The 12,672-nt window shown below is 53.7% G+C and overlaps 2 protein-coding genes across 2 annotated transcripts in view; one reads left to right on the top strand and one right to left on the bottom strand.

The window, feature by feature from the left end:
* LOC134562336 (zinc finger protein 664-like) overlaps window positions 1–12,672 on the bottom strand; it is a 455,591-nt gene that overhangs the window by 36,221 nt on the left and 406,698 nt on the right.
* LOC134562423 (olfactory receptor 14A16-like) lies at window positions 8,520–9,806 on the top strand. The gene has a single exon (XM_063419818.1). The coding sequence runs from the start codon at window positions 8,832–8,834 to the stop codon at window positions 9,804–9,806; it is 975 nt and encodes a 324-aa protein (XP_063275888.1). The 5' UTR covers window positions 8,520–8,831.

Here is a 12,672-nt window from a genome sequence, read left to right as displayed (position 1 = left end):
AGTGGACATGTGCCTGGGGCCTGCAAACCCCACCTTGGGAGTTCTCAGGGCCCTCTCCAAGGTGTTTGAAATTGAAAACATTCTGCTCAGAGTCTTAGAAAATCACCAGAGGACAGGGCCAGCCCAACCTCTGTGTCCTGGCTGCTCTTGTCTGGGAGCAATCCTTGGATATATGGTATTTGGGAGGCCAGATATTAATTTTGGCCATGGTCCCTGGACAAGAAGGTTGGTTCTTTTTAACAGGAGGGAAAGAACAGAGCCCCAGTGTTTCAGGGGCAGATGAGAGGTGACCACCAGAGGCCAAGGCCAGCCAGAGCTTGCAAGGGTTTTTTTTCTGGGATATACCCTTGCATATAGGAAATATTGAAGGAATAGTAGCAGTTTTGGCAATGAGCATCTAAAAAGAGGGACAGTTGTTTTCCATAGCGAGGAAAGCATGGAGCCCCAGGGCTCCAGGAGCTGAGTAGAGGCTGCCCTTGATATTCCAGATCAGCCAGAACTGTCAGGTGGCCCCTGGGAGGCCAAGCCAGCCAGACCTCTCTGTCCTGGTAGCTTTTGTCTGAAAGAAACCTTTGGATATAGGGAATTTTGAAGGTGGAATCCCAATTTCAGCCATTTCTGCATAGATAAGAGTGACAGTTCTTTTCCATAGGAAGAAAAGCTCAGAGCCCAAGTGTTTCAAAGGCAAAAGAGGAGAGAGCTGGCTCCTGGGAGGCCAAGCCAGCCAGACCTGTTTGTCCTGGCAACCTTTGGGAAAGGAGGAGTGCTTCGATATATGGAATTTGGGAGGAGGAATCTCAATTTTGACCACAGACACTTTGAAAAGGACGGTTCATTCCCTTTGGAACGAAAGCACCGAGCCCCAGTGTTTGGAAAGCAGGTGGGAGAGACCCCCAGGTGGCCAAAGGCAGCCAGACCTGTCTGTGCCAGCAGCTTTTGTCTGGGAGCTATCCTTGGATATAGGGAATAATCCTTGGATCAGAGAAATTCTGGAGGCAGAGTCCTGATTTTGGCCATGGGCACCAGGTCCAGATGGATGATGTTTTCCCATAAGAAAGAAACCACATGGTCCCAGTGTCTGAAAGACAGAGGAGAGGTGGGCCCCTGAGTGGCCAAGGCAGTGAGATCTGTCTGTCCTGACAGATTTCATCTGGGAACAACCTTTGCACATCAGGAAATTTAGAGGAGGAATCCCAGTTTTGGCCATGGGCCCCTGGAGGAGAAGGACAGTTCTCTCCCATAGGAAGGAAAGCCCAGAGCCCCAGTGCTCAAGGGGCAGAGGAGGAGCAGCCCTCAACATGTCCAGGTCAGCCCAACCTGTCAGGTGGTCCCCAGGAGGCCCAGCCAGAGCTGTTCCATGTTCCCTTGGTTTTGTGGGACCCCACAGTGTCACAATGCTCTCCTTGGTTCCATGAGGCCCTGCAGTGTCACAATGTTCCCTTTTGCTTCTGTAATGTCACAATGGCCCCTCGGCTCCACCCACCCTCGCTGTGTCACAGTGGCTCCTCCGTGACACCACGAGCTCCACAAGGTCACCACGGGCCCTTGGTTCCTTGGGAACCCTGAGTTTCACCATGGTCTCCTTGATTCCATGAGGCACCACAGTGTCACAATGGCCCCTTGGTTCCATGAGGTTCCGCAGTGTCACCGTGGTGTCCTTGGAGCCGCATTGTCACAACTGACCCATGGCTCCATGAGGTTCCGCAGTGTCACTGTGGTCGCTGTCAGAAGCTGGATGAGATCGATGTCCCGAGACGCCTTGGGATGCTCGGAATGCCCGTGTGGGGCCAGGGCCGGGCCAGGCCTTGGTCTGTGGTGGGATGGAGCCCTGCCCCCAGCCTGGCTGAGCTGTCAATCACACAGGAGGGGGTGGGGTGAACACACTCAGATTGGCTGAGCTGTCAATCAATCACACAGTTGCAGCTGCCTACCCTGACTCTGATTGGACAAGCAACTGGGAGTCCCACCCAAGGGCGGGCCCATGGAGGCCCAGGGGGTTAAAAGCCGGAGCACGAGGCCAGCCCATGCTCTGATTGCTGCCTTCTCCTGGGGCTCCTCTGTGAGCGACGCTGGAACCCGAGCAGCTGGTACCTGTATGTGTGTCTTTCTACAGATCTGCTGTCTTTGTGTTGTTCTCCATTTCTTCTTCTTCTAATCCTACTTGCCTGGGACATTTTTGGGTTAACCCTTATCATCTTAAGGGTTAAAGGTTTTGAGGTCAAATGGGCTAAGGTAATGAAGTTAATGCTATGATAAGAGTTTCATGTTCAACTGGATGTTGCATTAAACCCTTTGCCAAAGTTCCTTGATTGTCTGTGTTTTGGCAGTAAAATTTTGTGTCACTCTGACCTCCTGGCTCAGTTGGTTACAGCGTGGTGCTCATCACAGAGGTTGTGGGTTCAATCCCTGTGTGGGCCATTCACATTAGAGCTGCACTTGATGATCCTTGTGGGTCCCTTCCTACCAAGAATATTCTTTGCATCTGTGCTTGTTGAGAATATCTGGTTGGTGTTCCTCCTTTGTAGCAAAGGCAAGTAAAGAAGCCTTTGGTTCCCCCCAGCATTTAGGTTTTCTGGGGTGTTACAGCCCTGCAGGCTCACAGTGGCCTCTTGTTTCCATGAGGCCCCACAGAGTCACCCTGGCCCCTTGGTTCCATGGGCCCCAGCAGTGCCGTGATGATCCCTTGGTTCCACAACTTCCCACAGTGTCACACTGGCCCTTGGTTCCATGAGGATCTGGAGTGTCCCACAGGTTGATGCCATTTGTCCTTGCTGCCCCTGCCATCCCCCTGCCCCACAAACAGCCCCGAGCCACCCGCCAGGGACAGGCCCTGCTGTGCCAGCCTGGGCTCAGGGCTTGGCCTTTCTGCTCCCTGCAGCCAGCCCAGGCCTTGCTCAGCATTGCAGTTCCCTGCTCACAGCCTTGGGCTCCCTGCACTCCTGGCCTCAAGGATCTGCTCTCAGCAGTCCCTGCACAGCTTTGGGCACTGCCTGCCCTCAGTGGGGCCCAGGGATGCTCCAAGGGACTTGGAGTTTTTCTTCTGACTCCTTGAGCAGCTTCTGCAACCTTCTCTCAGTGCCTGAGGGTACTGGAATCAGCAAAAAATGCACTGTGGGGCTCACGTTAAAATACAGAAAACCCTCACGTGCTCTTTGTATTCCTTCAACTGTTTTTGAGTCTCCAAGGCTTGTGCAGCTGATTGCGTCAGTTTGGAGTTCTCTTAAGGAGGAAGATTTCAAATTGAATTTCCTGATTTGTTTTCTCTCTCTCTCTCTCTCTTTTTTTTTTTTTTTTTCTTTTCTTTCCCCCAGTTCAGAGAAGAGGTGACTGAAGCCCTGAAGCATTGTTCAGCTGATCTTGATACTGAAGGATGTCTGGGCACAGAGAAGAAGGAGCCCCTTGCAGGCTGACCCTGTTTGGACACCCTGCTCCTCACCCCAACCTCACCATGTCTGACATCGCCCACTTGGGACTGACGTACCACAAGAGAAAAAAAATTTTGCATTTTTCTTTAAAAACACAACTTGTTTAATTAGTGACTTAAAACATATTTTTCTTGTTTAAAATACTATTCTAGATTTTATAACTTTTTAATATGTATATTAAAAAATCTTTATTTTTAGAAACAAAAATAGTTATTTGTCATTAGTTCTAAGAACACATTTCCCTTCATTAATTCGTTGACCACTACTGGCTATTGTTTTCTCCCTCTTTATGCTCATTAGTCCTATTTGTAGTCCTTTTGTCATCCTTTTGTATCATTTTGTGAGACTGGGCAAAAGGGGCCACTTCAGGGTCCACAAAGACATTTCTGGGGCACATTTGGGGCAGTTTTGCAGCTGGGGATGGAATTTGGAGAGAACTTGAGGGTCTGGAGGCCACTTGGGGGAGCCGGGTGGGCACTTGCAGGGGCCCTTAGGGATTCTGTCGGACAATTCGGGGTCCGGGGGAGCACTTGGGGCTCCAGGGGGCACTCGGAGGTCAGGGAGGGGAATCTGGGGGCCCTTCGGGGTCCGGGCGGGCACTTGGGGGGCTCTGAGGGGGCTCTCAGGGGCGCGGGGCATGATGGGAGTTGTAGGCGCGGGTAGGACACGGTTGAACGGGGCCGCGGAGCATCACGGGAGTTCAAAGCACAGCGCCAATGGCTCTCAGGGGCGCGGGGCATGCTGGGAGATGAAGTCACGGCTGGAATAGCGCTCTACCGGCGCCGCGGAGCATGCTGGGAGCTGTAGTCCCGGAAGTGGCTCGAACAGGGCGTTGGGGGATCGGGGAAGGCACTTGGGGGACACTTTTGGGTCCGAGCCGCGAGTGCAGGTCCTCAGCAGGGAATGTGCACGGTTCGGGAGCACTTGGGGGAGCTTGTGGAGCTCTAACCGGGCTCTTTAGGGCGCGGGGCACTGCATGAGTTTCCGGCGCGGAACTGTGTTATGAGGGGCTCTGAGGCCGCGGGGGATGACAGGAGATGAATTCCCAGAAGCGGCTCTAACGGGCATCTGTGGGGTTGCAGCATTCAGGGGATCTGGGGACGCTTTTGGGGGGTCACGAACTGGCGCTGAGGGGATCTTACAGATCCTGGAGGGTCTGGGGGACACTGATGGGACACACGGGGGGCGATACCGGGGTTCTGTGGAGCGCGGGGCATGACGGGAGTTATAGGCAAAAAGAAAATGATGGCGCCGACACCAGGCACCGCCTCCGAGGTCCCGATCCCCGGCGCTGATTGGCTGAGAGTGGTGATTGGCAGAAGGCTCGGCAAATGGGCGGAGGCGGGAACAGCCCATTCAACCCCTGCAGTGCCTCCCAGTACAGCCCAGTTAATCTCCAGTATAGCCCAGTACAGCCCCTCCAGTGCCCCTCCAGTACAGCCCAATCCCTCCGAGTACACCTGAGTTCATTCCCATTCCCTTCCAGTTACTCCCAGTGTCGTCAGTAGTGTACCCAATGTCCCCCAATCATCCCCAATTTGTTCCCAGTGTCCCCAGTTTGTTCCAGTATCCCCCAATGCCACTCACAGTATCCCCAGTTCGCCCCAGTATCCCCCAGTATCACTTCCAGTGATTCCTGGTATTTCCCAGTATGTCTCAGGGTACCCCCACAGTCCATCCCAGTCTGCCTAGATTCCCCTTCAGCATTACCCGTCTTCCCTGGTGGTCCCAGTCCTCCCCAGTATAACTCCCAGTTTGATCCAGTGTCTCCCACAGCGTTCCCAGTGTTCCCCAGTATGTCCCAGTCGTCCCCAGTGTTTCCAAGGAAACTGGAACTGCTCACGGTGTCCGTGGCCCCCAAACCCAGCAGTGGGGTCAGTGCAGTGTCCGTGGGCACAGCCCCTTGCAGGGCCCAATGCAGGTTGGGATGATGACCCACCCTCACAGCTGGCCAGTGTCACTTTGTCAGGGACAAAGTCTGATTGATTGTCAGCCATGAAGGGTCTTGATTTTCATCACTCTCATCACTGCCTGCAGTGTTCTGCTCACATTGGAACCTGGGGACACTTTCTCAGTCCTGTTTCTCTGTGGGACCCATTAAAACTTCAAGAAACTTCAGTGTTTCAATTGAACTTTGAGTTCTTGAGAAGTTTTGTGAACTTCTGAAATCTGTCTAATTAAACACAGAAGAATTGAAAACTTTATTTTTTCCCAGGGGCTGGTTTTGTTTGCGTGTTTTGAACAAATGTAAATTTTACTTTTCCAACAAAGTTCTCAGCTGAAGAGCTCAAGGAAGAAGAGGCCTCTGGCAAAGTCAAATTCATCCCCACCCTCCCAGTGGCTGAGGGTCCATCCTCCTCAGGGCAGCAGTGACCAGGAATGGGCACAGCTTTGTGGCTGCCCCAGCTTTGGGCAGGGCCCTGGGCCTGCAGCAGGAGCAGCTCCTGAGGGCCACAAGGCCGGGGCTCTTGTGCTGGCCTGGGCAGATGGGATGGCAGCAAGGGCTGCAGAGCTCTCAGCATCTCGTGCAGAGGAGAGCAGGGCACACAGGGAGCCTCCTTTTCCTTTGGCCAGGCCCTTTGCCCATGGCTGGGGCTGAGTCCTGTGTGAGCTGCAGCTGCTGCTGTGCCCTTGCCAGGGGCTGAGGCCGTGGGGCCCTGCCCAGAGCAGCCTGGCCTGAGCAGAGCTGTGGGGCCAGAGCCGGCTGGGCTGTGCTGGGGAGAGGCCCTTGGTGCTGCCCAGAGCTCAGGGCAGCTGGCAGAGCTTGCAGGGAGCTGGGCTGGGCTGGGAGAGCCTCCAGAGAAACCATCAGTGTCCATCTCAGCCTGGGTGAGCGTGCAGGGGCCAAGAAAAGCACCCCAGGGTGCACAAGTTCTGTGTGTGGGAGCTGAGCTTGTGACCCCTGGAGCCCTCCCAAGTGCTGGGGCTGCGCCTCCAGCCCCACACCATCACAATGACCCCATGGTTCTATGAGTTCCACACTGTCAGCAATGCTCTCCTTGGTTCAGGAGGCCCTGCTCTGATACAATGGACCTTTGGTTCCAGGGGGTTCCACTGCAGCACAATGGAGCCTTTGTTCCATGGGGTTCCAGAGTGTCACAGCTGACTCCTTGGTTCTGTGAGCCTCTGCTGTCACCAAATGGCCAAAATATCAGAATAAGGCTCCTTAACACTCATTTGGTGTTTCAGAGGGAATCCTTTATACAGGCCTGAGGTCCAACATGGGATAACTCCTAACCTTACATGGGCACGTGATTCTACAGATGTATTGCTTTTATACAGTTGCTAAATGTGTATTACAGTTTAGCCTTTAAAATAAAACCCAAGTGAACATCTCAGATTCACTCCTTGTTTTTTGTATCACTGCACCCTTGAGCCAGATGTCTTCTTCACTTCCAATCATCCTTGCTCAGAAAGCAGGGCCTGCATGGCTTGTTTTTGTGCTAAAATTTCATAGGCACGGTAAAAATGGAATGAACAATTTTCATATCAAGGCCAAGGCTCTGTGTGCCCAGGCAGAGGCAGGCAGGACGCAGAGCTGTCAGCAAAGGAAGGGCCCAGCCAGGTGGGGCAGCCGGGGGATGACGACAGCCTGCAGGGACAGAGGCGCAGGCCATGGACACCGTAGCACAGCCTGGGCTGCACAGGACACAGGCATGGGCAGCAGCTGAAAGGCCCTGACACAGCCAACTCCTGCAGCACTTGGGCCATGGCTGCTGGCCCTGGGCCTGAGGCATCAAGAGGGGACAAGTGACCCTTGCAGGCCTGGGGCCTCATTGCCTCCTTGTCCCTGCTCAGCAGCCTGGCCCACCTGTCATCACTGCCACAAGTTTTTTGATTTAACTGATCCAGCAACACTTTCTCAGTGGGACCCATTCAAACTTTAAGAAACTTTGGAGTTTTTAATCTGACTTTTAGTTTTTCAGAAGTTTGTTGAACACTCTCTGAGGAACTGAGTCTGATGTAAACAACACCAAAGTCCCAAGAGTCTCATTCAAGTCCTTGTGCTGTGTCTGTGCTGCTGAGCTGAGCTGGGCTCCTGGCACAGAGGCAGCTCCTGGAAACCAAGAAGAGCTTTAAAAAGACATTTCTCCTGAAGAGCAGCTCCTCTCCCTGCCCAGAAGGGCTGAGGGCGCTGCCTGCAGGCACCTGAGAGGAATGAAGCAGACAGAGGCTCAAAGAAACAGGAAAGGACAATTCTAACTGCATTCATGGAGAAATGTTCACCACTTGTGACACAGTAAGTCTGTGGCTGCAGGGATCTCCTGAAGCTGAGCCAGGACAGCACTGAGGTGACTGTAAGGATGGCTCTGCTGCCCTTGCTGCTTTGGGGGAGGATGTGCTCCAGAGCGGGGCTGCCCTGGGCACCGTCAGAGGGACAGGGCAGGACGGCTCCTGCTGCCAGGGACGGCTGCAGGGGCTGAAGCTGGGGCTGCAGCCAGGGCTGCCCAGGGCTGTGGTGCAGAGCAGGTGCTGCAGCCCTGAGGGCTCTTGGCCAGCCCAGGGCATCTGCCACCTGCCAGGGGCAGCTCTCAGCCTGCCTGGGAGCTCCCATGGACTGTGGGGAGAAGTTGGAGGTGGAAGGAGCCACCGCCATCAGGGCAGATTCCTGCTGCTGTGGAGATGGTGCTGCATGGCCAGGGCTGCTCTCAGCTTTGTCATGAAGGAAAGGGAAAGGGGCTGTCAGGGTTGTCTGTGTCACTGACACTCCTGCACTGTCACCCTGGGCATCAGCAGATGTGCCTGAGAGCTCCCTCAGAAAGTGCCTCCTCACCCTCCTCTAGCTACAGACAGCAGCAGCAGCACCTTGGCTTGCAGCATCTCTGTTTGTGTGAGCTGCCCTTAAGGCCCTGGTGCCAGGGAGATGCCCCTGGGCAGTTCCCTGTGCTGGGAGGGGTGTGCAGGGCAGAGCTGAGCCCCCAGGGCTGGACTGGGCTCTGGGAACACTGGCAGGGACAAGGCTTGGATGGAGAGGAACAGCTCCCAGTAGGCAAAACTCCAGGCAGAAGAGAGCCAGAATAATTAATGATATCCCGCCCTGTAAAGGAACAGAGAAAACAAAGGAGAGAAGACTTTCGGGAAATTTATTTTGAAATTGCAACTTTCAGGTAGTCCACTTTATTTTTCAGGAAACTTTTAAGTGCAATCACCCTGAAACAGAGGGAGGTGTAATGAGCAAAGGGCACCTCTGTGGGGACCAGCAGGTCTGACTGCACTGGGGCAGAGAGAGCTCTGCTTTCCATCTGGGCTCTGCAGTGTTCAGGCTGAGAGTAATGCTTCAAATTCATCAGTAACTAAGCAGCAGAAGATACCTAAACATAAAAAAGTTTAGCAAAATTTGTTCACAGGAAAAAGAGTGATTTTTAGGGGATTCCAAATAGAATACATAGGACTGACTCAAATAAAATGATCCCAGCTTGTCAATGTCTTCTTTCAACAGTCCATGATGCACAGAGTGAAGAAATGTCCAACAGCAGCTCCATCAGCCACTTCCTCCTGCTGCCATTGGCACACACGCGGCAGCTGCAGCTGCTGCACTTCTGCCTCTTCCTGGCCATCTCCCTGGCTGCCCTCCTGGCCAACGGCCTCATCATCAGCGCCGTAGCCTGCGGCCACCTCCTGCACAGCCCCATGTTCTTCTTCCTGCTCAACCTGGCCCTCAGCGACCTGGGCTCCATCCTCACCACTGTGCCCAAAGCCATGCACAATTCCCTCTGGGACACCAGGAACATCTCTTATGAAGGATGTGCTGAACAGCTATTTCTGTATGTATTTTTCATTTCAGCAGAGTATTCCCTCCTGACCGTGATGTGCTACGACCGCTACGTGTCCATCTGCAAACCCCTGCACTACGGGACCCTCCTGGGCAGCAGAGCTTGTGCCCACATGGCAGCAGCTGCCTGGGCCAGTGCCTTTCTCACTGCTCTGCTGCACACAGCCAATACATTTTCCCTGCCCCTGTGCCATGGCAATGCCCTGGGCCAGTTCTTCTGTGAAATCCCACACATCCTCAAGCTCTCCTGCTCCAAATCCTACCTCAGGGAACTTGGGCTGATTGTGCTAAGTGTTATTCTATATTTTGGTTGTTTTGCGTTCATTGTTTTCTCCTATGTGCAGATCTTCAGGGCTGTGCTGAGGATCCCCTCTGAGCAGGGACAGCACAAAGCCTTTTCCACCTGCCTCCCTCACCTGGCTGTGGTCTCCCTGTTTCTCAGCACTGCATTTTTTGCTCACCTGAAGCCCTCTTTCATCTCCTCCCCATCCCTGGATCTGGCAGTGTCAGTTCTTTACTCGGTGGTGCCTCCAGCCCTGAACCCCCTCATCTACAGCCTGAGGAACCAGGAGCTCAAGGCTGCAGTGTGGAGACTGATGACTGGATGATTTCAGACATTGAGCTGCTGGCCAGTTTGTGCAAATCATTTATAACAAACATCATGTTTCATAGTACTTAATGGTTTGTTTGTGGGACTTCATTTGCTCTGTTCTAATTTTTCAGTATTGTCAGTAAAGAAGGCCATTTTTTGTGCCATATCAGATTTTGAGTCTCTTCTCCTACACTGTGGCCACTGAAAATGTCAATAAGCAGCTCTGTTCTTGGTGGCTTTAATCGAAGAAAAAGCATCTCCCATCAAAGTTTTCACCAGAGATCCCCCTTTTGTTCCCTTCTCTGTGGCTGCAGCAGCAATGTCTGTGTGCAGAGCTGGGGCAGATCAGTGCTGGCACAGCAGCTGTGCCCAGCAGCAGCAGCACTTGGTGTTGCCAGTGCTGCTGCCGTGGCCCTGCCCCGCTGCCCTCCTGGCCCTGCTGTTGCTGTAGGGCCTGAGTGCTCTCGGGGCCGGGCACAGGGCTGGGGGTGGCAGTGCCGGGGCTGCAGCAGGGACAGGCCATGGGCACTGCTGGGGCAGCGCTGACGCCTCAGGCCAGGGCCTGGGGGCTGCAGGCTCCTTGCCCAGGCTCTCTCCACAACACGGCCAGGCCAATGCTCAGCACAGAAAAGCCCCGTCAGCAGCCCCAGGCTGGCCGTGGGCAGGCTGGGGGCAAACAGCATCACACCATGGGAACGTCCCTTGGGGAGCAGGATCATCCTCCAAGTGCTTCAGGAATTGTCTGCAGGCTCCTGCAGGGCCTCCTGCTGCTCCCTTGCCAGAGGCACCACAGGCCAGGGGGGCACATCTGCCCTGCTGTGTCTGCCTGTGGGGCTCCCTGCTCTGGGCAATGAGGAGGGGCTGCAGAGGCTCTGCAGGACTGACAGGATGGGCTCTGGGGCTGTGAGGAGAAGCTGAGGGACCTGGGCTGCTGCACCTTCTCAAGAGGAGGCCCAGGGCTCATCCTGCAACTGCTACAAGGGTGGTTTCAGAGAATCACAGGATCAGCAAGGCTGGAAAAGACCTTGGAGATCATCAAGTCCAACCTGTGCCCTGATACCACCTTGTCTCGCCTGAGCCTCCTCTTCTCCAGGATCAACAACCCCAGCTCCCTCAGAGACTCCTCACAGCACTTCTGTTCCACACCCCTCACCAGCCTTGTTGCCCTTCTCTGGACATGCTCCAGCCCCTCCATGTCCTTCCTAAATTGGGGGCCCAGAACTGGACACAGCACTCGAGGTGCAGCCTCACCAGTGCCCAGCACAGGGGAAGAATCCCTGCCCTGCTCCTGCTGCCCACACCATTCCTGATCCAGGCCAGGGGCCATTGGCCTTCTTGCCCACCTGCCCACACTGCTGCCTCATGTCCAGCCTGCTGTCCAGCACTGCCCCACGTCCCTTTCTGCCTGCCCACTGTCCAGCCACTCTGTCCCCAGCCTGGAGCACTGCAGGGCTTGTTGTGGCCAAAGTGCAGGACCCGGCCCTTGGTCTTGTTCAGCCTCACCCTGTTGGATTTGGGCCCTGGATCCAGCCTGTGCAGGGCCCTGTGCACAGCCTTCCTACCCTCCAGCACATCCACACTCACACCCAGCTTGGTGTCACCTGCAAATTTGCTGATGCTGGACTCAATCCCCTCCTGCAGATCCTCAGTGCAGATCTTGCAATCCCCGCTGGCTGCCTCTGATCCCTGGGCCATCCTGGGGGTGCCCTGGGATGGCTCTCAAGGGGATCTGTTCCATCCCCTTGCTGGGCACCCAGGGCAGGCTGACAGGCCTGCAGTTCCCCACATCCTCCTTGCAGCCCTTCTTGGGGATGGGCTCCCATTGGCACCTCCAGTCCTCTGGGCCCTCCCTGCTGAGCCAGGACTGAGGAGAAATGATGGAGAGCAGCTTGGGGAGCTCATCCAGCAGCTCCCTCATGGCCCTAGCATGGATCCCATCTGGTCCCAGAGACACCTGTGAGCATCTGAGTGGCTCAGCAGGTCCCCAGCTGCTTCCTCCTGGATTGCAGGGGGGCTCTTCTACTCCCTGTGCCCATCTACCAGCTCAGGAGAACACTCATCCTTAGGACAGCCTCTGGTTTTTTTTGAAAAGTGAGGGAAACAAAGTGAAAACTACCTCAGCCTTTTCCTCATCTTTAATTACTATATTCCACACTTCATCCAAAAAAGAGTAGAGATTCTCCTTATCCCATGTTTTGGTAATAATTTATTTATATGAACATTTTCTATTATTTTTTAGAGAAGTGGCAAATTTAGCTGCAACTGACCTTTCACCTCTCTGATTTTCTTTCTGCATGACCAAAAATCATCCTTGAACTCTTTCTGAGTTACCTGACCTTTCCAAATGTGATGCACCTTTTTTTCCCCCTTGAGATTCTACAAAACCTCCATGCCCAGCAAAACCAATCCTTTTCTTTGTCTTCTAGAAGTCATTTTCTTCTTTGGCTCATCTGTTGGCACACCAGGACAGGCTGCTCCTTCTCCCTTAAGATTACTTTCTTTAAATGTGTCCATCCTTCCTGGATCCCTTTATTTTGAAGGGCTTTTCTTCCTTTAAAAAAGCCAGTACTTTATACAGTGCTCTCCAAATCTGCATCCTAAATAGGCCAAAGTCTGCCCTCTGAAACTGCAGTGTAGTTTTCTTGATGCCCCTCCTTCATTCACATAATAGTGGAAACTTGATTATTTCATAGTCACTGTACCCCAGGCAGCCTCTGACCAACACTGATCTCCCACCAGCCCTTCTCTGTTTGTGAACAGCAGCAGACAGAGCTTTCCTTGGCAGTGCAAGTGTTACAAAAATTTTGATAAAATAAAAAACTCCTTAACACCCGTGTAGCAATAAGAAGCAGCATTCTTTATTCATCTAGTGGCATGGGGGA

The sequence above is a fragment of the Prinia subflava genome, chromosome 27 (assembly GCF_021018805.1).
Source record: "Prinia subflava isolate CZ2003 ecotype Zambia chromosome 27, Cam_Psub_1.2, whole genome shotgun sequence".
Taxonomy (NCBI): domain Eukaryota; kingdom Metazoa; phylum Chordata; class Aves; order Passeriformes; family Cisticolidae; genus Prinia; species Prinia subflava.
The sequence above is the reverse complement of the archived record's forward strand: the minus strand, read 5'-3'. Positions and strand labels throughout refer to the sequence as shown.

What these genes read in the sequence shown, in the direction of transcription:
- LOC134562423 (XM_063419818.1), top strand. Translation starts at nt 8,832, where the DNA reads ATGATCCCAGCTTGTCAATGTCTTCTTTCAACAGTCCATGATGCACAG.